The sequence below is a fragment of the Mytilus trossulus genome, unplaced genomic scaffold (assembly GCF_036588685.1).
Source record: "Mytilus trossulus isolate FHL-02 unplaced genomic scaffold, PNRI_Mtr1.1.1.hap1 h1tg000085l___fragment_1__unscaffolded, whole genome shotgun sequence".
NCBI lineage: Eukaryota > Metazoa > Mollusca > Bivalvia > Mytilida > Mytilidae > Mytilus > Mytilus trossulus.
This window is the reverse complement of record NW_026963295.1, coordinates 4,612,054-4,633,525: the sequence shown is the minus strand read 5'-3', so window position 1 is coordinate 4,633,525 and position 21,472 is coordinate 4,612,054. Positions and strand designations below refer to the sequence as shown.

The window sequence follows — 21,472 nt, the reverse complement described above, 5'->3', positions numbered from 1 at the left end:
TTATTCCTTTGGTTTCGGGTAGAACTGTTTTTCATCCCTCTCATTAAGTCCATCAGGTTCAAGAGTACGTAGCTGATGCATCCAGAACCTTTCTCTCTTTTTTCTCATTTCTGAGTCCCAATTTTGGTTTACCTCAATTATTTGAAAGGTGATATTTTCAAAAGTATGTCCTGTTCTTAAGAGGTGTCTCGTAATTGGACAGTTTCTTCCTTTAGTATAGAACGACCGATGATTGTTTAGTCTGATGTTGAATGTGGTTTCTGTTTCACCAACATACTGCAGCTTGCAAGTTCCACAAGTAAGAATATAAATACTATTTTCCGTTTTGCAATTAGATGTAACATAGATGTTGTATCGCTGCTTTGTTACTGTGCTGCTGAAAGAGTGGTCAGTGTTGGCGGCTTTACAGCACTTACAGTTCCTTCTACCGCATTGTTTGTAACACCCAAATTTTGAAGTTTCTTGTTTCTTTACTTTTGATGTCACAAGTATGTCTTTGAGATTTTTGGGTCTGCGATAGGCAATAAGAGGAGGTGATGGGAAAATTTCTTTTAAGGAAGAGTCATTTTCGATTAGACTCCAGTGCTTTCGGATAGAAGATGAAATATTTGTCAAATCGGGATGGAAAGTTACAACAAACGGAATTCTATCTGCACGGGTCGCCTTATTTTTATATTCCATGAGGCTAGCTCGATCTTTTTCTTTAGCTTTATCAAAAGCGTCTGTGATGTTTTTGGTTTTATATCCTCTTGATTTCAGCTGTTTTTTTAGTTGTCCCAAACGATAGTTAAGTTTGGATTCAGAGGAGCAAATTCGCTTTAGTCTGATGGCTTGACTGTAAGGTATACTCCTGGAGCAGTGTTTCGGGTGACAACTTTTTGGAGAAAGGAACTGGTGTTTATCAGTTTTCTTTGTGTGGAGGTCAGTTGTCATGACCCCGTTTTTTACAAATGTGGTGGTGTCGAGAAAAGCAATTTTCTCGCTTGAAAATTCAGATGTAAATTTAATTGAGTGATGGAACTGATTACAATGATCTAAGAAATCTTGCAAATGTTCTGCAGTATCGTTCCATTTCATGTCAATATCATCAATAAAACGGAGCCATGACAAAGGTGTGTATGGCACACTCAAAAGGATGCGTTCTTCGAGATCCCCCATAAAAATGTTGGCAAAAGAAGGTGCCATTTTTGTTCCCATACTAGTTCCGTCAATCTGTAAAAAGTGCTTGTCGTTGAAAATAAAGTTGTTATTTTCAAGAACTAGCTTGAGCAATTGAACTAGACAGTCAGTTTGGGGATGTTTATCCTTTCGAGTATTCCATACTTTTTCACACGCGGCTATTCCTTCATCTTTTGGAATATTTGTGTATAAAGAACACACATCCATTGAAACCAAAATTGTGTTGTTGGGTAAAGGACTTAAGGAATTCATTTTCTTCAAATAGTCAGTCGTATCTTGAATATGAGATGGTAGTTGTTGAACATGTGGTCTGAGATGGTAATCAACAAATTCTGAAATTTTTTCGGTGGGATGGCCATTCGCTGATACTATAGGTCTCCCTGGAATTCCTTCTTTGTGAAGTTTTGGAAGTAAGTAAAATCGACCGGCTGTGCACATTTCGTCTGGGCGTAGATAATCGTACGTATCGTCATCAATTTGTTTATCTTTATTCATTTCTGAGAGGGCGTCATTAATTTTTTTGCTGATTTCTTTTGTTGGATCACATGTTAGTTCTTTATAAAATTTAGCGTTTGAGAGTTGACGATTTCCTTCTTCGATGTAGTCTGCCTTGTTCATCACTACAACGGCACTTCCTTTGTCAGTTGGAAGTGCCGTTGTAGTGATGAACAAGGCAGACTACATCGAAGAAGGAAATCGTCAACTCTCAAACGCTAAATTTTATAAAGAACTAACATGTGATCCAACAAAAGAAATCAGCAAAAAAATTAATGACGCCCTCTCAGAAATGAATAAAGATAAACAAATTGATGACGATACGTACGATTATCTACGCCCAGACGAAATGTGCACAGCCGGTCGATTTTACTTACTTCCAAAACTTCACAAAGAAGGAATTCCAGGGAGACCTATAGTATCAGCGAATGGCCATCCCACCGAAAAAATTTCAGAATTTGTTGATTACCATCTCAGACCACATGTTCAACAACTACCATCTCATATTCAAGATACGACTGACTATTTGAAGAAAATGAATTCCTTAAGTCCTTTACCCAACAACACAATTTTGGTTTCAATGGATGTGTGTTCTTTATACACAAATATTCCAAAAGATGAAGGAATAGCCGCGTGTGAAAAAGTATGGAATACTCGAAAGGATAAACATCCCCAAACTGACTGTCTAGTTCAATTGCTCAAGCTAGTTCTTGAAAATAACAACTTTATTTTCAACGACAAGCACTTTTTACAGATTGACGGAACTAGTATGGGAACAAAAATGGCACCTTCTTTTGCCAACATTTTTATGGGGGATCTCGAAGAACGCATCCTTTTGAGTGTGCCATACACACCTTTGTCATGGCTCCGTTTTATTGATGATATTGACATGAAATGGAACGATACTGCAGAACATTTGCAAGATTTCTTAGATCATTGTAATCAGTTCCATCACTCAATTAAATTTACATCTGAATTTTCAAGCGAGAAAATTGCTTTTCTCGACACCACCACATTTGTAAAAAACGGGGTCATGACAACTGACCTCCACACAAAGAAAACTGATAAACACCAGTTCCTTTCTCCAAAAAGTTGTCACCCGAAACACTGCTCCAGGAGTATACCTTACAGTCAAGCCATCAGACTAAAGCGAATTTGCTCCTCTGAATCCAAACTTAACTATCGTTTGGGACAACTAAAAAAACAGCTGAAATCAAGAGGATATAAAACCAAAAACATCACAGACGCTTTTGATAAAGCTAAAGAAAAAGATCGAGCTAGCCTCATGGAATATAAAAATAAGGCGACCCGTGCAGATAGAATTCCGTTTGTTGTAACTTTCCATCCCGATTTGACAAATATTTCATCTTCTATCCGAAAGCACTGGAGTCTAATCGAAAATGACTCTTCCTTAAAAGAAATTTTCCCATCACCTCCTCTTATTGCCTATCGCAGACCCAAAAATCTCAAAGACATACTTGTGACATCAAAAGTAAAGAAACAAGAAACTTCAAAATTTGGGTGTTACAAACAATGCGGTAGAAGGAACTGTAAGTGCTGTAAAGCCGCCAACACTGACCACTCTTTCAGCAGCACAGTAACAAAGCAGCGATACAACATCTATGTTACATCTAATTGCAAAACGGAAAATAGTATTTATATTCTTACTTGTGGAACTTGCAAGCTGCAGTATGTTGGTGAAACAGAAACCACATTCAACATCAGACTAAACAATCATCGGTCGTTCTATACTAAAGGAAGAAACTGTCCAATTACGAGACACCTCTTAAGAACAGGACATACTTTTGAAAATATCACCTTTCAAATAATTGAGGTAAACCAAAATTGGGACTCAGAAATGAGAAAAAAGAGAGAAAGGTTCTGGATGCATCAGCTACGTACTCTTGAACCTGATGGACTTAATGAGAGGGATGAAAAACAGTTCTACCCGAAACCAAAGGAATAACTCATAAATTTTACTTCTATTTAATTAAAACAACTATTTGTTTTAATTTTTGAAAAAATGTTTATGTACAATAAACGGCAAAAATTTGTTTTATACAGATCATTAATCAATATGTTAAACTTTTGTGTAGCTCAAGCTACAAAGATATTTTTTGTCATGCATCCGATTTCACCTAGATAGATGCACACGCCCGATGAAGCTAATTTGTTTAGCGAAATATTGCGTGAATAATATATAAAATATAACACCAAATTTTATAACACTCATTAGTGTGTTAAAGTTACATTCTTAGACACTTATATAATTCAATTTAGTAACTGCATCAGTTTATTTACAAACTGATCCACACCTAGATAGATTGAATGTTGATTGTTGCTATTTTTAGACACTATATATATATATATATATATATATATATATTAAGTAAAAATAACATTTACTTCTACCATTTTTTACGATATTTTAGAGTATGAATGTTGAACAGGGCGGTCTAGGGACAGTCCCATGCCATTTTGGTTGTTTTGGACCATTCAGGAATCAATATCTTAGCAATCCCTTTAAAAAATTAGCTGTTTCTTTGCTTAAAAATGTTAAATCTAATTCAATGTTCTGACTGCACAAAAAATTACTTGCAAAGATCAAACACATTTTTTTTAATGTAGCTAGGACAAGAAAATACTTTTTTTATTAAAAAAAACGCCCATATAATAAGAAGAAATAAGGTGCATTTAACTTGTACTGACTCGCTGCTGAGGGGAAGCTTTTCTAGGTCGTGTACTCACTGGCAATGAAAAAAGACCACATGATGAGCAAAATTATTTATTCCAATCTTTTTTTTAGCGAATTGAGAGAAACAAACAATTTTGACTAGAAAAGTTTATAACAGTCGATTGATGAATGAAGTTTTTTGGTAAAATATTCACTCATAAAACTCACCTTACTCTATGTACTACACAAATAACACCGATTGATGAATGAAGTTTTTTGGTAAAAGTTACAAAATATTCAGAGTCATAAAACTCACCTTGCTCTTAGTACTAAACAAATTACACAGATGGATTCATGACAAATGATTGTGTTTTAGCCGGATGGTGATGTATTTGTAGATCGTACTTTACTGAACATTCTTGCTACTTACAAATTTCTCCATCTATAATAAACTTGGCCTTTTCGTTACAGAGGAAAATAAGTTTTGTAAAATTTACCAAATTAAAACTAGAGGCTCTTAAGAGCCTGTGTCGCTCACCTTGGTTTATGTGAATATTAAACAAAGGAAGCAGATGGATTCATGACAAAATTGTGTTTTGGTGATATTGATGTGTTTGTAAATCTTACTGTAATAAACTGTCTTGCTGCTTACAATTATCTCTATCTATAATGAACTTGGCCCAGTAGTTTCAGTGGAAAATGTTAATAAAAATTTACCAATTTTATGAAAAGTGTTAAACATTGACTATAAAGGACAATTACTCCTTAGGGGGTCAATTGACCATTTTGGTTATGTTGACTTATTTGTCAATCCTACAAAATTTCCTTAAAATTACCAATTCAGGGGCAGCAACCCAACAAAGGGTTGTCCGATTCGTCTGAAAATATCAGGGCAGATAGATCTTGACCTGATAAACAATTAAACCCCGGTCAGATTTGCTCTAAATGTTTTGGTTTTTGAGTTATAAGCCAAAAACTGCATTTTACCCCTATGTTCTATTTTTAGCCATGGCGGCCATCTTGGTTGGTTGACCGATTCACGCCACACATTTTTTAAACTAGATACCCCAATAATGATTGTGGCCAAGTTTGGATTAATTTGGCCCAAAAGTTTCAGAGGAGAAGATTTTTGTAAAAGATAACTTAGATTTACGAAAAATGGTAAAAAATTGACTATAAAGGGCAATAACTCCTAAAGGGGTCAACTGACCATTTCGGTCATGTTGACTTTTTTGTTAATCTTACTTTGATGAACATTATTGCTGTTTACAGTTTATCTCTATCTATAATAATATTCAAGATAATAACCAAAAACAGCAAAATTTCCTTAAAATTACCAATTCAGGGGCAGCAACCCAACAAAGGTTTGTCTGATTCGTCTGAAAATTTCAGGGCAGATAGATCTTGACCTGATAAACAATTAAACCCCATGTCAGATTTGCTCTAAATGCTTTGGTTTTTGAGTTATAAGCCAAAAACTGCATTTTACCCCTATGTTCTATTTTTAGCCGTGGCGGCCATCTTGGTTTGTTGACCGGGTCACGCCACACATTTTTTAAACTAGATACTCCAATTATGATTGTGGCCAAGTTTGGTTTAATTTGGCCAAGTAGTTTCAGAGGAGAAGATTTTTCTAAAAGCTAACGACGACGGACGACGACGACGACGGACGACGGACGACGACGACGGACGCCGGACGCCAAGTGATGGGAAAAGCTCACTTGGCCCTTCGGGCCAGGTGAGCTAAAAAATTGATAAAAATTGACTATAAAGGGCAGTTTCTCCTTAAGGGGCCAATTGACCATTTTGGTCATGTTGACTTATTTGTAAATCTTACTTTGCTGACCATTATTGCTAATTACAGTTTATCTCTATCTATAATAGTATTCAAGATAATAACCAAAACTTGCAAAATTTCCCTTAAATTATCAATTCAGGGGCAGCAACTCAATAACCGGTTGTCCAATTCATCTGAAAATTTCATGCTAGATATATATTGACTTGATAAAAAACTTAACGCGATGTCAGATTTGCTCTAAATGCTTTGGTTTTAGAGTTATAAGCCTATAAATCTACATTTTACCCCTATGTTCTATTTTTAGCCATGGCGGCCATCTTGATTGGTTGGCCTGGTCATCGCACACATTTTAAAAACTAAATACCCTTATAATGAGTGTTGCTGAGTTTGATTAAATTAGTTTCAGAGAAGATTTTTGTAGAAGATTACAAAAATTTACGAAAAATTGGAAAAATGACTATAAAGGGCAATAACTCCTGAAGGGGTCAACTGACCATTTTTGACATGTTGACTTATTTGTAAATCTTACTTTGCTGAATATTAATGTTGATTACAGTTTATCTATATATAATAATATTCAAGATAATAACCGAAAAACGGCAAAATTTCCTTAAAATTACCAATTCAGGGGCAGCAACCAGACAACCGGTTGTCTGATTTATTTAAAAATTTCAGAGCAGATAGATCTTGACTTGATAATCAATTTAACCCCCATATCAGATTTGCTCTAAATGCTTTTGTTTCAGAGTTACAAGCCACAATCTACATTTTACCCCTATGTTTTTTTTTAGCTATGTCGGCCATCTTGGTTGATTGGCCTGGTCATCGAACACAATTTTAAAACTAGATACCCAATGATGATTGTGGCCAAGTTTGGTTCAATTAGGCCCCGTAGATTCAGAGGAGAAGATTTTTGTAAAAGTTAATGACGACGGAGGACGACAGACGACGACGGATGCCAAATGATGAGAAAAGCTTACTTGGCTTTCAGGTGACCAAAAATGAATTCTCAAAGTTCCTGAGAACTAAATATTCATGAATATGCATATGAATGAATGTAACTACCTAAATTTTATGATCTTACGTGACCCCTTACGTCACACCAGCGACATATATCAATTGTATTATACATAGGCTTTATTGTTTAGTATTTGTCAGGAACTGGAAATGAGGAGGGGGAGGTGGCTTTTAATTTTTATATTCTTTATATTATTCATAATGGCATTTTCTTTATCTTTTACAATAACAATTATTCTGCAGAATTCTTATTCCAACAGAAGCTCTGGCAATAGAAGGATCCACAGTGCACTATCAACCATAATGTGCACCAGAAATCAACACCATAGACAGCAGCCAAGTGTACATAGTTTTAATTGTATATATCTCGGAACGTTTTATCTATAAAAAGTTACAAGCAAATTGCTGTCTCGTTCGTTTTCACGTCAATCCATCCTTCAAAAAATGTATTAAAGAACAGTGAAAAATGGTAAAAAAAACAGAATGAAGAATAATAGGGTGCTAAAATATATATCTAGAATTACTACAAAAATTAAAAGAATTGTATACAAAATAACTGACTGATTTCTTTCTAAGCTTTCCGGCGATATCAATCAAATTAGTTTTCTTCTTCAAAATTTTACACTATTAAGTATAGGGAAAATCCAATCTAATTAAAATATAAATCTCTGATTTCGTTATATTACGTTATACAACTCATTGCTCATATATAGTATAACGTAGTATAACGAAATCCTAGATCTATATTTTAATTAGATTGAGGAAATTTAAATCTAGATTCAGAATATTAATTTTTCTCATCTGCTTGCATGACCACACTATTTTTTATAGGAAAAAAAACCATATCCCTACCTAAGTTAAATAGTCATTCCCTGAAGGAAAAAAAACAAATATGACGATAACAACAATCAGCAACCACCACTCTAATACAGGCTCATGACTCATGGACAGGCACAATTAAAATGGGGCGGGGTTACACTTGTTTGAACGCACCAACCCTTCCCTAACCGTGGACAGTGGTGTAACAGTACAACACAAGAACAAACTATGCAAAACAATAAAAGAGAAAAAAACAAATATGTATGATTAACAGCACTAAACAACAACCACCACTCAATTACAGACTCCTGACTTTAGACAGACACAAATAGAATGTGGCAAAGTAACACTAGCTTAAAGGCGTCAACCCTCCCTCTAACATTGGACAGTGGTATACAACACAACACAAGAACACAATATAAAATCAATAAACGAAAAAAAAAAATACGTTAAACAGCAACACACAACAACCATAACTCAATTACAGGCTCATGACTTTGGATAAGCATATATAGAATGTGGCGGGGTTAAACAAGTTATAACCCGGGAAAGATGTGTAGCAGTACAACATGTGCATTTCAATTCAGGCAATCAACATTAACCCATGACACCTTTGACTACATGAGATCATCTTCATTGAATTATACGGGTATTTGAAATTGTTTAACAAACAACAATAATTTATTTTAATATTTGGTAACGTATTGATCAACTATACAATGCCATATATACGATAACATTCAAATATATTTTGGGCCAATGAAACAAAAAGGTTGTGTGGGTTTAGTCAGAAGATAACATGACAATTATATGGTACTTGTGTGTGCGTACTAAATTTGGGTTCGATATATTAGATCACCTGAATTAAAAGGCATGTAAAAAGTTGAAAATGTTTCTACTCATACAAAACTAATTATAAAGTTGTCTTTCTATTTTTTCGCTTAATTTGTTTAATATAAAAAAGAAGATGTGGATTGATTGCCAAATGAGACAACTCTCCACAAGAGACCAAAATGACACAGAAACTAACAACTATAGGCCATCGTACGGCCTTCAACAATGAGCAAAACCCATACTGTATAGTCAGCTATAAAACCCCCAAAATGACAATGTAAAACAATTTAAAAAAGAAAACTAACGGCCTTATTTATGTAAATACACAATGTAATATTCTTGCGATAGAAGAAATGTATTTTCTTATAAATTTATAATAAAATGTTTGAAAATTTAAAATACAATATGTGAAGAATTACGGAAGCCGATAAGGGCCATTAAAAAAAAAATTATGTCGTAATAACGACATCGCTATATCATTATAACAACCTTAGCCTTGTTACTTAGAGCATTGAAACAGTATGGGAAACAACATTTTCATCTTTATTTTAAGAACCACTTATCAGAATTGAATCAAACTTGACATAGGTGTGCACTATAAGGTCCTATTCAAGTGATGTTACTTATAGTTACAAATTGGTTAAAACTCATGACCGCCAAGGGACCTTAAAAATGTTCAAAATATTCTTCTCTGAGTTTAAACTTAGTATAAATATACATTGTGTACCTAGTATCCGATGTCTTTAAAAAGAGCTGTTGCGTTTGACATGATCCGAAGTTAAATATGGCCGCTAGTGAGGACAAAGTTTTATCAAAACCCTATTGTAAACATATTCATTTTCTTTTTGAGAATGACAAACTCTGAATTCAATCAAGCTTGATTGATATTAAAGTTATTTACTCTATATGTCTGCACATGATAAAACTTTATTTCATAATTAAGTCGAATAGGACCCATATAATTAAATTAACGGTACCAATTTTCTTGCACCAGATGCGCATTTCGACAATACATGTCTCTTCAGTGATGCTCGTGGCCAAATTTTTGAAATCCAAAGCTTATATAAAAGATGAAGAGCTATAATCCAAAAGGTCCAAAAAGTATAGCCAATTCCGTGAAAGGAATCAGAGCTATGCATGAGGGAGATACATTCCTTAATTTATAATAATTTCTAATATTTTGTAACAGCACATTTTAATAACACAATAAATCCGTATTTTCATGCCAGTACCGAAGTACTGGCTACTGGGCTGGTGATACCCTCGGGGACTAATAGTCCACCAGCAGAGGCATCGACCCAGTGGTAGTAATTAAATTAACGGTACCAATTTTCTTGCACCAGATGCGTATTTCGACAATACATGTCTCTTCAGTGATGTTCGTGGCCAAAATATTTGAAATCCAAAGCTTATACAAAAGATGAAGAGCTATAATCCAAAAGGTCCAAAAAGTATAGCCAATTCCGTGAAAGGATCAGAGCTATGCATGAGGGAGATACATTCCTTAATTTATAATAATTTCTAATATTTTGTAACAGCAAATTTTAATAACACAATAAATCCGTATTTTCATGCCAGTACCGAAGTACTGGCTACTGGGCTGATGATACCCTCGGGGACTAATAGTCCACCAGCAGAGGCATCGACCCAGTGGTAGTAATTAAATTAACGGTACCAATTTTCTTGCACCAGATGCGTATTTCGACAATACATGTCTCTTCAGTGATGCTCGTGGCCAAAATATTTGAAATCCAAAGCTTATATAAAAGATGAAGAGCTATAATCTAAAAGGTCCAAAAAGTATAGCCAATTCCGTGAAAGGAATCAGAGCTATGCATGAGGGAGATACATTCCTTAATTTATAATAATTTCTAATATTTTGTAACAGCAAATTTTAATAACACAATAAATCCGTATTTTCATGCCAGTAACGAAGTACTGGCTACTGGGCTGGTGATACCCTCGGGGACTAATAGTCCACCAGCAGAGGCATCGACCCAGTGGTAGTAATTAAATTAACGGTACCAATTTTCTTGCACCAGATGCGTATTTCGACAATACATGTCTCTTCAGTGATGCTCGTGGCCAATATATTTGAAATCCAAAGCTTATATATATAAAAGATGAAGAGCTATAATCCAAAAGGTCCAAAAAGTATAGCCAATTCCGTGAAATATTATTAATTCGTATATATTTTGACAAATTTGATTCGTTTAGGGATAGTCACATGTTAAACTATATTTTCGAAGGTAGAGAGAAAACGGCGGATAGCAAAAAGCATATTGACCGGCAAAAAGCATATCGCACGGTTATTTTTAGAATATCTAAAAACCCGATATACTTTGTGACGTCATGTAATATATTACAGGATATTGTGAAAAAAATCTTCAAATACATAAGGATGTCCCAAAAAACAGGTAAATGAAATAACAACTAATATGTTGTTATTGTCAAGGAGACAATGTAATATCTATAAAATTCCAACAAACCTAAATGACGATTTTGATACAAATATGGTCGGAAATTAATAATATAACAAATATAGCCTTTGTATGAGGTCAAAACAGGATATATCGACCCAAAGAAGTATATCGACCTCGGACTTCGTCCTCAGTCAATATACTTCTTTCAGGTCAATATATCCTTGTATCGACCTCATATAAAGGCTATATTAGTATAATATTAGACACAGTCAACTTCCTTAGGTGATAGGCGAACGTCAGGGGATTCATTAGGCTCGAGTATTAGGAGTCCAACGACGTTTAACATAGGCTCCAATGGACAAATCTTTGAAAATCTTCTCCATAAGAACTAGCAGGCCATATTGGACCAATCTTAGTGAATGGATGATCATAATGAGGAGTAAATACAAAAAAAAAAAGATGTGGTATGATTGCCAACGAGACAAATCTTCACAAGAAACCAAATGACACAGAAATTAACAATCAAAGGTCACCGTACGGCCTTCAACAAGTATCACAGTCCATACCGCATAATCAACTATAAAAGGCCCCGACAAATGTAATACAATTCAAACGAGAAAAACTAACGGCCTATTTTATGTACATATATAAACGAAAAACAAATATGCAACAGATCAAGAAACGACAACCACTCAATTAAAGACTTTGGACAGACACATACATAAAGAATGTGGCGAGGTTAAATATGTTACAGAATAGTTTTGAATACCCATTTTCTTTTCTAGCCTATAGGGTGAACATGTAGACCGTTGCAATCGATGGTAGAGAACTTAAAACTTTATAACAGAAAATAAACACGAAAGGAAATATATTTTCTATAAATGTATTTAAACAATGTTTGAAAATTTTAAATACATTGTTTAAAAATTTAAAAGGCAATTTTATGAATTTAAATACAATATTTGATGAAAAATTTTGAATACCGATTTTTTTTTTGCTGACCTATATATATGAAGAATGTAGACCGTTGCAATTGATAGTTGAGAATGTAGAACGTTGCTTTTTATTTCAATAACAATGGATGTTTAGAAAAGAAGTGAAGCATGATATTTAACATTTCGCTCGCTATTCGTTAATTTGTTATTTCTCTCACTCAGGTTGTCTCGGACTTTGACGTTTTTAATTTTCTCCAATAACAATATTTATTTATGCTATGACAACTGAATGCTTTTTTTTGTATAAAAACGGAACGCTTTTCAGTATTGCTCTCATCGTACTCATTCAAAGTAATAAAATAAGAACCAAACATTTTTCTGCATTATTCGGATTAACTTCTTGTGTACGTAAGTACTTCAGCATGTAGTAGATTAAGTAAACTTATGAATAAAACGTATTTTTGTAATTCACTGTACATGCATCCTTATAATTCAAATTAATTCCGTTCGACTTTATGTTTTTTTAGCGATGATTGGAGTTTTGCAGAAACGTCCTATTCGTAAAATCATTTTGGGACTATTCGTTGGGATTATCAATTGATTTTTGGGAGATGGGATTGTAAAGATTTTTTTTTTACGGATGTCATATTCATTTTCAACTGTTGCAAGGCTGCTTTACAGTCATATTCGCCAGCCAAGGGTTACGATCCGGCCAGTCCCCTCAGACCCTTAGAATAACTGGATCGTAAGCCTTGGCTAGCGAAGATGGTTGACAGTATGATATGGTTACATATAATTGTTAACTTCTAATGTCATTTGGTTACTGGTGGTGACTTGTATACTTTGCAATCTTATTTTTATATTATCTATATTCATTTTTGTGCACAATTATTCCCTGTGTTTTGTAAGGCAAATATTCATTTTTAAGCTGTGTTGCAAACAACAATTTTGGAAGTACTTTTAATGCCAAGAAAATTATATACCTCTTCCCCTAATGGCCGGCCCCTTAACTCCTCTAAGTTTTAAGCATGATTTAATGTCGCCTGTACCTTTTCAGATTTTTTTATATATCGACTTTGCATCATGGTTTCGTGCTAGTATACATCTGCGAGCTATATATATATATGCATTTGTCAGTTACTTTTTTGTATGCATGAAACGGCTTTTAACAATGAACAAATCCCATAACCGTATAGTAAGCTATAAAAAGTTCCTATTAGACAAAATAGATTCAAACGTCAAAAACAATGTCCTGGTTTATTTGTATAAAACCATTAGTTAAAATAAATAAAATCAATTAGTTAATACAGAATCAACAACAGCCATTGAATTACCATTGTATTGTTTGGACAGGCACATACAATGTAAAGCATGGGCATGTTAGGCAACCCACTCACAAACAATTTCCCAAACAACAGGCACATAAAATGTAAAGCATGGGCATGTTAGGCAACCCACTCACAAACAATTCCCCAAACAACAAAAACAATCTGAGTTATCACCCTTAGTCCATTGAGTTCTTTAATTTCCAATATTGTGTGGTAAACGATTTTGTTAAATAATCAATACTATGTAGAACGTCGTAGCTGAATTTGTCATGGAATTTGTAGAACGTCGTAGGTGAATTTGTAGAACGTTCCTGAACCACATATTGGACAACGAAGCTATATATATATATATATACGTACATTTATCGAGGAACTATTATAAATATAGTTGGTTCATACCAGGTTCAACTAAGTACTTCTAAATATAAAAAAAAGATATATAACAGTTTTTTCTTTTTTCTTATTTTAAAAACGAAATATTTCACGTACAACTTTTCGTTTGGAAGATACTGTCCTCAAAAAGCCCTCGCTTTTAGGATTTCTCTTCATAGACATCGAAGTTAATGACTATAACACAGAAACAAAAGTTTTTTCGACGACAAATGTCAAAGACATCGAAGTTAATGACTATAACACAGAAACAAAAGTTTTTTCGACGACAAATGTCAAAAACTGAAATAGTATTTTAAATGATAATTAAAAGCGGTTGCTTTCTTCTGGTTTGTGACAAACGAAAATCAATGCATGAGGAGAAAAAATAATCCAGGTTTACTTTTATGTAATTAATGTTAGTTTATCGTACATTTTGTAACTATCTAAGAAGGCTCGCCGGGGTACAAAAATTTTATAACAAATTTTATTTATTACACTATAAGTTATTACTTTATGATATGATACAAAAAATAACCCAAAAAAATCGATTCGGTTTGGCCCCAGATGACTTTTAAAATGTTTATATCATTGAAAAAGCTCCAAATTATCTCCATTTGATGCAAAAATGCTATTTTTTGGCATCAACATTGAAATATTTTTTTTTACTCATCGGTGACCTACTAGTATATTTTTTATTATCGTTTTCAAATAAGCTATACATTAACTAAATTTAAGCGATTTCTGTAATTAAATTCTTTTTTTATTTCGATATTACCTCTTTTTCTCCTATTAGTTCAACAGGAAAAAAGTACTTTTACAAAAATGTATGCTTCTTTCGAAGGCAGATTGTGAGCGTAAATGATCGGTGATCCCTCTTTTTCATTTTCTTTTTCTTTTAGGTATAAGATATATAAAGTTCATTTATAGAAAAAAATAGGGAAATCTTATGTTAAATAAAAAAAATGATTTAGACCCGCGAGCCCTTAATAAGTAATACCATTAAGAATGTTAATAGCGAATGTGTCAGCGCAAAGAAAAAACCACCGACCAATGAGCTTAAAACAGTCCAAGTAAAACATTAGGTCTTCAACACAGCGAGAAAACTCTTCAACCGGAGTTGGGCTTCAGCTGGACCCTTAACAATGATATATACTAGTTCAACGAAAATTGACGTCACACTAAACTCCGAAACATATAGGTGAACAATAATTAAAAAAAAAACCCATCACACACACACACTACTTGCAACGGCTTCATTAGAAGAAAGACGAAAAACAGATGCATTCCTTACTTATGGCCTATAGCTAGAAAAAAATCAGACTCATTATTTTGGTTCAAATCTAATTATTAAAAAAAATAATTTAGATTACATTCACCGGCATATTCACCTACATTTGTATTACTATTTAACAATTATCGAATGAGGCAGTGCAACGAAGTTAGTCTATTCGAAAATAAGAAATGAATAAAGAATAACAATAGTTCGATAATTGCTGAATCATTTAAGCGTGTATTATTCCAACTTGAGCGTTCTAAACAGATAAAATCTACCAAAAAGACATATTAGACCGTAGGTTTTCCGGATTGAAAGTTTTACACTAGTCATTTTTATCCCTAGTGTATAGGTTGCTGTTCGGTGGGCGCCTAGTCACTGTGCTGAAGGCCATACTTTTACGTACAATTCTTTACTTTTTACACATTGTGATTTGGATGGGTTTGTCTCATATGCACTCATACCACATCTTCACATTTCTATATAGCGGTATAATTTCTTATGACGTCCTTTAACATAGTTTTTTTTTCTAACAATTTTACACTCTACTGGTATTGTTTTAAATTGTAATAAACTTTTCACTATCTAATGTTTATGTCCATTTTTCCAGATAGACAATGGCTATACAGACATCGAAACCATTACTGATCAGCTTTATAATGGTTCTGGTAGCTTACCTGTTTGATATTATCGGGTTCTCCACAACATACCATACCGTTATTGATGGTACCAGTTTTGATGTCCATGGCGGACTATGGAAACAATGTGTAACAGTCAATGATGTTACAACGTGTTCAGACATTTCTGACTCCGTTGCAGATGAAGGTACTGTGTTAAAGTATTGTTTAATTAATAAATCTGTTTAAAAAGAGGAACAAAAGATACCATGCAGAGGGACATTCAAACTCATAAATCGAAAATAAACTGATAACACCATGGCTAACAAGATATAAGAGACATTTAGTCAAACAATAGAACATAAAACACAACATAGAAAACTACAAACTTAGCAAATATAAAGCCCACCAAGAACTGGGAAGATCTCAGGTGCTCCGGAAAGGTATGCAGATTCTGCTCCACATTTGGCACTCGTCGCGCGTGTTGCTCGTGTTAGTACAAACCCGAGCAAAAGTCTAATTCAGTATACCGGTATGTCACATTTTTGAAAAGGGGTCGGGATGTAGTCTCGACATTTTTTAAATTCCTATAATGTCTAGTAAACACAATCCTATCGTAAAACCATAAGTTTGTTTTTATTTTATTTGTAAAATGGTCTGAAATTAAGGGGACAAAGTTCTTTTGATTTGGATCATTATTTTCTATTCTGTTACCCTCATCAGCACCTTCTTATGAGAGTTGTTTTTGTCAGATTTGTGCATTTATTCTCTGGAATTGAATGTAGTACCGGTGTTTGATATGATTAATTGCTTAACGTCCAGTGGGAAATATTCCACGCGTGTTCAAGACGAGAACAAATTCACAATAACGCTAATATTTATAGGTCCCGTAATACGTCGGGGATCAAGGTCGGGGAAATGAGAACTGCCACTGGAAAATGGAGTATTAGAATAGGAAAACAATTAAGCCTTCCAACCGCACACTTGAGAACCCCCTGTAAGATATGTCTCAAGGCCCGTTTTCGAAAACGTGCAGAGATCGTCTCAGTCTCTCTTTTTAACGTCCCCATTCTGATCGTTACGTGGATGCGTATTTATACATCTAGCACAGCCAAAAGAACGAGTCTATCTGTCAAGGATGATTACTGTCGCGAAGTAGTACTACTATCGAAGCAGACAACATCGGGATGACACGACAATATTGGATATGTCACTTCAATGGATCGGAATCATATACATGAAAGGCAAATGTTTTGTCTCGAAAGATCCTTGATACAATTGTTTTCTGATATTGTTTTACAGTCTAAATCATATCCAAATGTATATAAATAAAATGCGATATGAGGGGTTCGTCAAAGAGAACAGCACCCAAAGACCTAAAAAAAGAACAGCACCCCAATGGCCTAAAAAAACAAAAAAACAATCCAAAGCGCGAAATGATCTCCCAAACGCAGATACCAAAACATGGCAAAATTATAGGAGCATACATCTCTTATTTCTAGCAGTAGTTGACTTTGGAACGCTACAGGACTCTACATATATATTGACAATCAGCACAATTATATAAAGATGATGCAAGCATATTTACGATATAATTAGTTTCTTTAAAGTTAAACTTAAAGGTAAAATATTTAGAAAGTTGTGAAAATTGAAAAAAAGGGTTGACTATAATAAGGGTTTGTAATTTTAGGTCTGACACCTATACACCATTGCTAGTCCAAAAACAGACTTTAATGATTTTAATTTGTGTTGTTATCAGATTGGTTCAGATCTTGCCGAGCTCTAAGCATCATTGCATTGATATGTTTCCTAGCTGGTGCCATTTGTACTGGGTTAAAAGTGTTTGCTCTGAAGGAGAATAAAGCATTACTCATCGCTGCAATTTGTACAATACTAACGGCAGGTAGGTAAAATTTATATTAAAAGCCATGTTATATGTGTTAGTGTAAGTTAAACACAAGATTAAACAAAAATACAACAAAGGTAAATCTTAAAAAATGAAAACAACTGTCATATTCCTTACTTGGTACAGGTATTTCCCATCAGAACGATGTGCTAAACCTGATTTTATGGCTATCTAAACCTCCTACTTATATGGAAGTTGATGTAAATATCATTTAAATAAACATCATCATGTTCACGCGTAAAGAAGGAAACTCCATTTATTCAGTCACGTTGTTGAAATAGATTTTAATGACAGTGTACATGATATTTGCAGAAAGTATATTTTTCCTCCGTTAAATGCCGACTCTTATTTGAAACAATTTTCTTTTAAATGCTGACCATTGCGCACACCGTTTATGGTGGCATGCAGAACAAAGCATAGTGTTCTGTCTTTATTAGTGGTGACGTTCTTGGGCATTGTTCTTGGGACTTAATTATCAAATTAATTATACTAGTAACTATTACCGCTTAAAAAATAAACAGCTAAAGATACAAACAATACTTATCTAAATGGCTACTCGGACACCTCACTGTCAATAACAATAAAATAGTACTATATGGTCGACACCGCTGGATGGGACGTGCTAGTCCTTGGGGCATTTTAAGTGCAATAATATTGCATAGGAACTGACAAGATTGATAGTGTGATACATCTGTTACATTCGCATTTATAAGAAAGTTAGTTTCTAACTCCTTCACGCAAAAGTGACCATAAAATGCAACAGAATAGAAACCATGTATACATGTAACATTTTGGTCAGTCAATATAACCTCTAGCTCCGACCCTGAGACAACTGTGTTATAGTAGTCCTAGACTGAGCTTAGATGATATTTGTTGCTTAGGAAGATAATCAAAATAAATTGCAGTGAACTTTTAAATTTATAATTGCTATCAACTTGCATTTTGTATATAGTAAATATTTGCTGAGGATTATGTTAAAGTTGTAATAACTTGTATCAAATCCATAATAGTTGAAATTAAACTAGTAAATCCCAATGCCCAAAAATCACGTTTTTATTTTGTAGCAATTTGTATTCTTACGTCAGATATACTTTTAACACAGAACATCGATGATTTTTCGGTCAATGGAGTTGATGCTGTCTACGGATGGGGTTTCGCTTTAACACTTGTAGGAATGGGTATCGCTGTGATCGCCGTAATCATAATGATTGTAGATCTGGTTAAAAGAGGCAGTAGCGGGAAAGTGAACAGTAATGATGAAGAAAAATAAACTACATGTTTACTTTTTCGAAAACAGAAAACCAACAGAAGACTCTTATTTATCATATTCATTTTTTTATCAATCAAACGTCTTGTACCCATGTTCTTTAATAAAAATATGAATACAAGGGAAACTTGCATATATGTATCAACGACACGGCAACACAAACCATGATTTGATTATCAGGATTCAATATTTCTATGTAACTTTAAAATGCTAAAAAATATGTTCACACTATTTGACCAATGCTCGGACAATTACGTCCTCCATCTTTTGGCCTCGATGATGTCATCGCCGGAATTTTAAATGACGACGGGTACCACTAGTGGAGCAGATCATATCTCTATTAACTGATATCTGCTGAGGTTCGTGTAGCTCAATCTTATTTTTGTGTGTGTGTAGTTGTTCATTGTATGTCTTTTGGTCTTCCGGTTTTCTTTCATATGTTTGCCTCCATTAGTAGTTTTAAATGCCCTCTTGAAATATCCTGCCTTATTATATTACAAGGAAGCCGCATAATTAAAACTTCATTTAAAAAATAAATAAATTCAGCTTCTATTTTTATAAGTTCAAAAGCTCGAACTAAGGATATGATTATATCTTGTCATTGGTAATCAAATACATATGATATGACACACAGTTTTCATTTTCATTATCTGAATATATTTATCCTGTTTTGGTTTTAAAAGTAATGTTTAATCATATAAACATAAAAGCGAATCACAATTTTCTACGAAAGTTATAAACCATAACGCATATTATATGTATTTTTGTCTAGAAGATATCAAGAGAAAGCAGCAAGCAGCGGCCAAAAAACAACATAATTAACAAACAAACAAACAAACAAACACACACACAAAGAAATAGCGTACGATGTTTTGTTGAGGAGCATTAGTAAAGATTATAATGAGTGTTTTAATTATGATCATACACAGAGTCATCTCCCTTGTCAGCTCTTCTATAATCTGTTGTATTGTATGTTGCATCATAGTCGTCACGAAAACCGAGAGCACTGTCATATAAATTGTTTGAACCTTTACCACTTCGAGGCCTCACATGATTAAGCTTGTCATATTCACTCTCTAACATATCGTCGGAATTTTCTCCATTCGTGCTACAATTCTGCTCAACCTCCTGATTACTTGATTGGCTCTTCTTTACCACGACCGCATACTCATTATTTCGGCTGTTGCTCGAAATATTTCCACTTTGAGGCCTCACATGATAAACCCCATTGTACTCGTTTTCTACCAGATCATTGGAATTTCCTCCATTCATGTCACAATTGTGCTCAACCACCTGATTAACAGATTGGTTATTCTTAACCACGACCGCATATTCATTATTTAGGATGTTGTTAGAACTGTCGTGGGTAACGTCTAAAAGTCCAAACCGTGTATCATCTCCACTAACTGTGTGGATATCGTACATTGTATTGCGAACATCTGGAGATGATTGGTTGGAAGTGTCGTCGATGTCTTGAACATTTGAATCATTAATTGGATTATCATCACCAAATCTTTTCTTCATAAATGGCCCAAGGCGCCTTAAATGAGTTACAAATTACAATAGAAAATAAGTATCATGTATGTTCGAAGCTCATTTATTTATTTGGAACATACAAATCAAAGTAAAAAAAGAAGGACTTGTATGAGTAAAAAAACTTACTGTGTCGATAAAGTAAATATCTCATGTTATGCATGCATCATCCACCATACAATCATGCAGTTACTTCACAACACGGAATAGACACTTAGTAAATTTACAAATCAGACGATTATTCTGGTATTTAAAAGATCTATGTACGCGAAAATTTGTCGTTCAAATTGAGACTCTCAAGGCCATTTTTGTATTGATCAAACAATTCACGATGGTGAACGTTCGTCCTTTGTTGTTTCATATCATTTGTTCTTGTTCTTCTGCATAACAATCTTCGGATAGTATTAGTGCTATGAAGGTACATACCCCTGTAAATGAAGTCCGTACAATGTGTACATGACGCGGTTACCTTAGCTATTTATATTTCCCAACGGTTCGATAGTATAGTGGGAAATTATTGTAACAACGGTACTAGTGAATACTATTGATACGGGTAATTATGTTCACGTATATACATACATGTATCACGTGATACTGATATTTAGCGGGAATATTTTTCCTTGATGGTTACTTCTAGCCAAGCATCAGACTGGACAACAGTGAAATAAATTTCATTTTGAATTAATTTGTATTTATAAAGTAGCTTGATTTATTATTGATTCCATATAGTATATTTATTCAGTTATATACAGTCCAAGTGTACCTCTCGAGACGGTCCTCGAGCATTTGGGTTTGGACACAGGTTTCCAAATATTCCCACTTATTTAAAATGTAGTCTTTTGACTGCAGTTTAAATGGATTTTGAACCGAGGTAACTCGTTTTTGTTGGGTTTTCCTGGCCGGCGGGATCGTTGATGACAGAGCCCATATTTTTTTATCACAATTTACTCGTTTTTCTAAAGAATTCCTTATGAAAGTGTATTTATAGTGCATTGTTACTTA

General features: G+C 34.1%; 4 protein-coding genes across 5 annotated transcripts; 2 read left to right on the top strand and 2 right to left on the bottom strand.

Moving 5' to 3' along the window:
* On the bottom strand, window positions 1-1,797 carry LOC134699870 (uncharacterized). Its single transcript, XM_063561275.1, has one exon. It carries the CDS (start codon window positions 1,795-1,797, stop codon window positions 1-3), a length of 1,797 nt encoding a protein of 598 aa, XP_063417345.1.
* Window positions 1,798-1,843: 46 nt separating this feature from the next.
* LOC134699868 (uncharacterized) lies at window positions 1,844-3,640 on the top strand. Its single transcript, XM_063561274.1, has one exon. The coding sequence runs from the start codon at window positions 1,844-1,846 to the stop codon at window positions 3,638-3,640; it is 1,797 nt and encodes a 598-aa protein (XP_063417344.1).
* Window positions 3,641-12,402: 8,762 nt separating this feature from the next.
* LOC134699809 (uncharacterized) lies at window positions 12,403-19,022 on the top strand. 2 transcript variants are annotated; one of them, XM_063561225.1, is made up of 4 exons: window positions 12,403-12,578; window positions 15,758-15,972; window positions 17,524-17,667; window positions 18,735-19,022. In XM_063561225.1, the coding sequence occupies exons 2-4, from the start codon at window positions 15,765-15,767 to the stop codon at window positions 18,938-18,940; spliced, it is 558 nt and encodes a 185-aa protein (XP_063417295.1). In that variant the 5' UTR covers window positions 12,403-12,578; window positions 15,758-15,764; the 3' UTR covers window positions 18,941-19,022. The 2 variants fall into 2 exon arrangements, with proteins under 2 accessions (XP_063417295.1, XP_063417294.1); XM_063561224.1 differs by having other exon boundaries at window positions 12,403-12,582.
* An 824-nt stretch (window positions 19,023-19,846) lies between these two features.
* On the bottom strand, window positions 19,847-20,461 carry LOC134699867 (GATA zinc finger domain-containing protein 24-like). The gene has a single exon (XM_063561273.1). It carries the CDS (start codon window positions 20,459-20,461, stop codon window positions 19,847-19,849), a length of 615 nt encoding a protein of 204 aa, XP_063417343.1.
* Window positions 20,462-21,472: the final 1,011 nt, after the last annotated feature.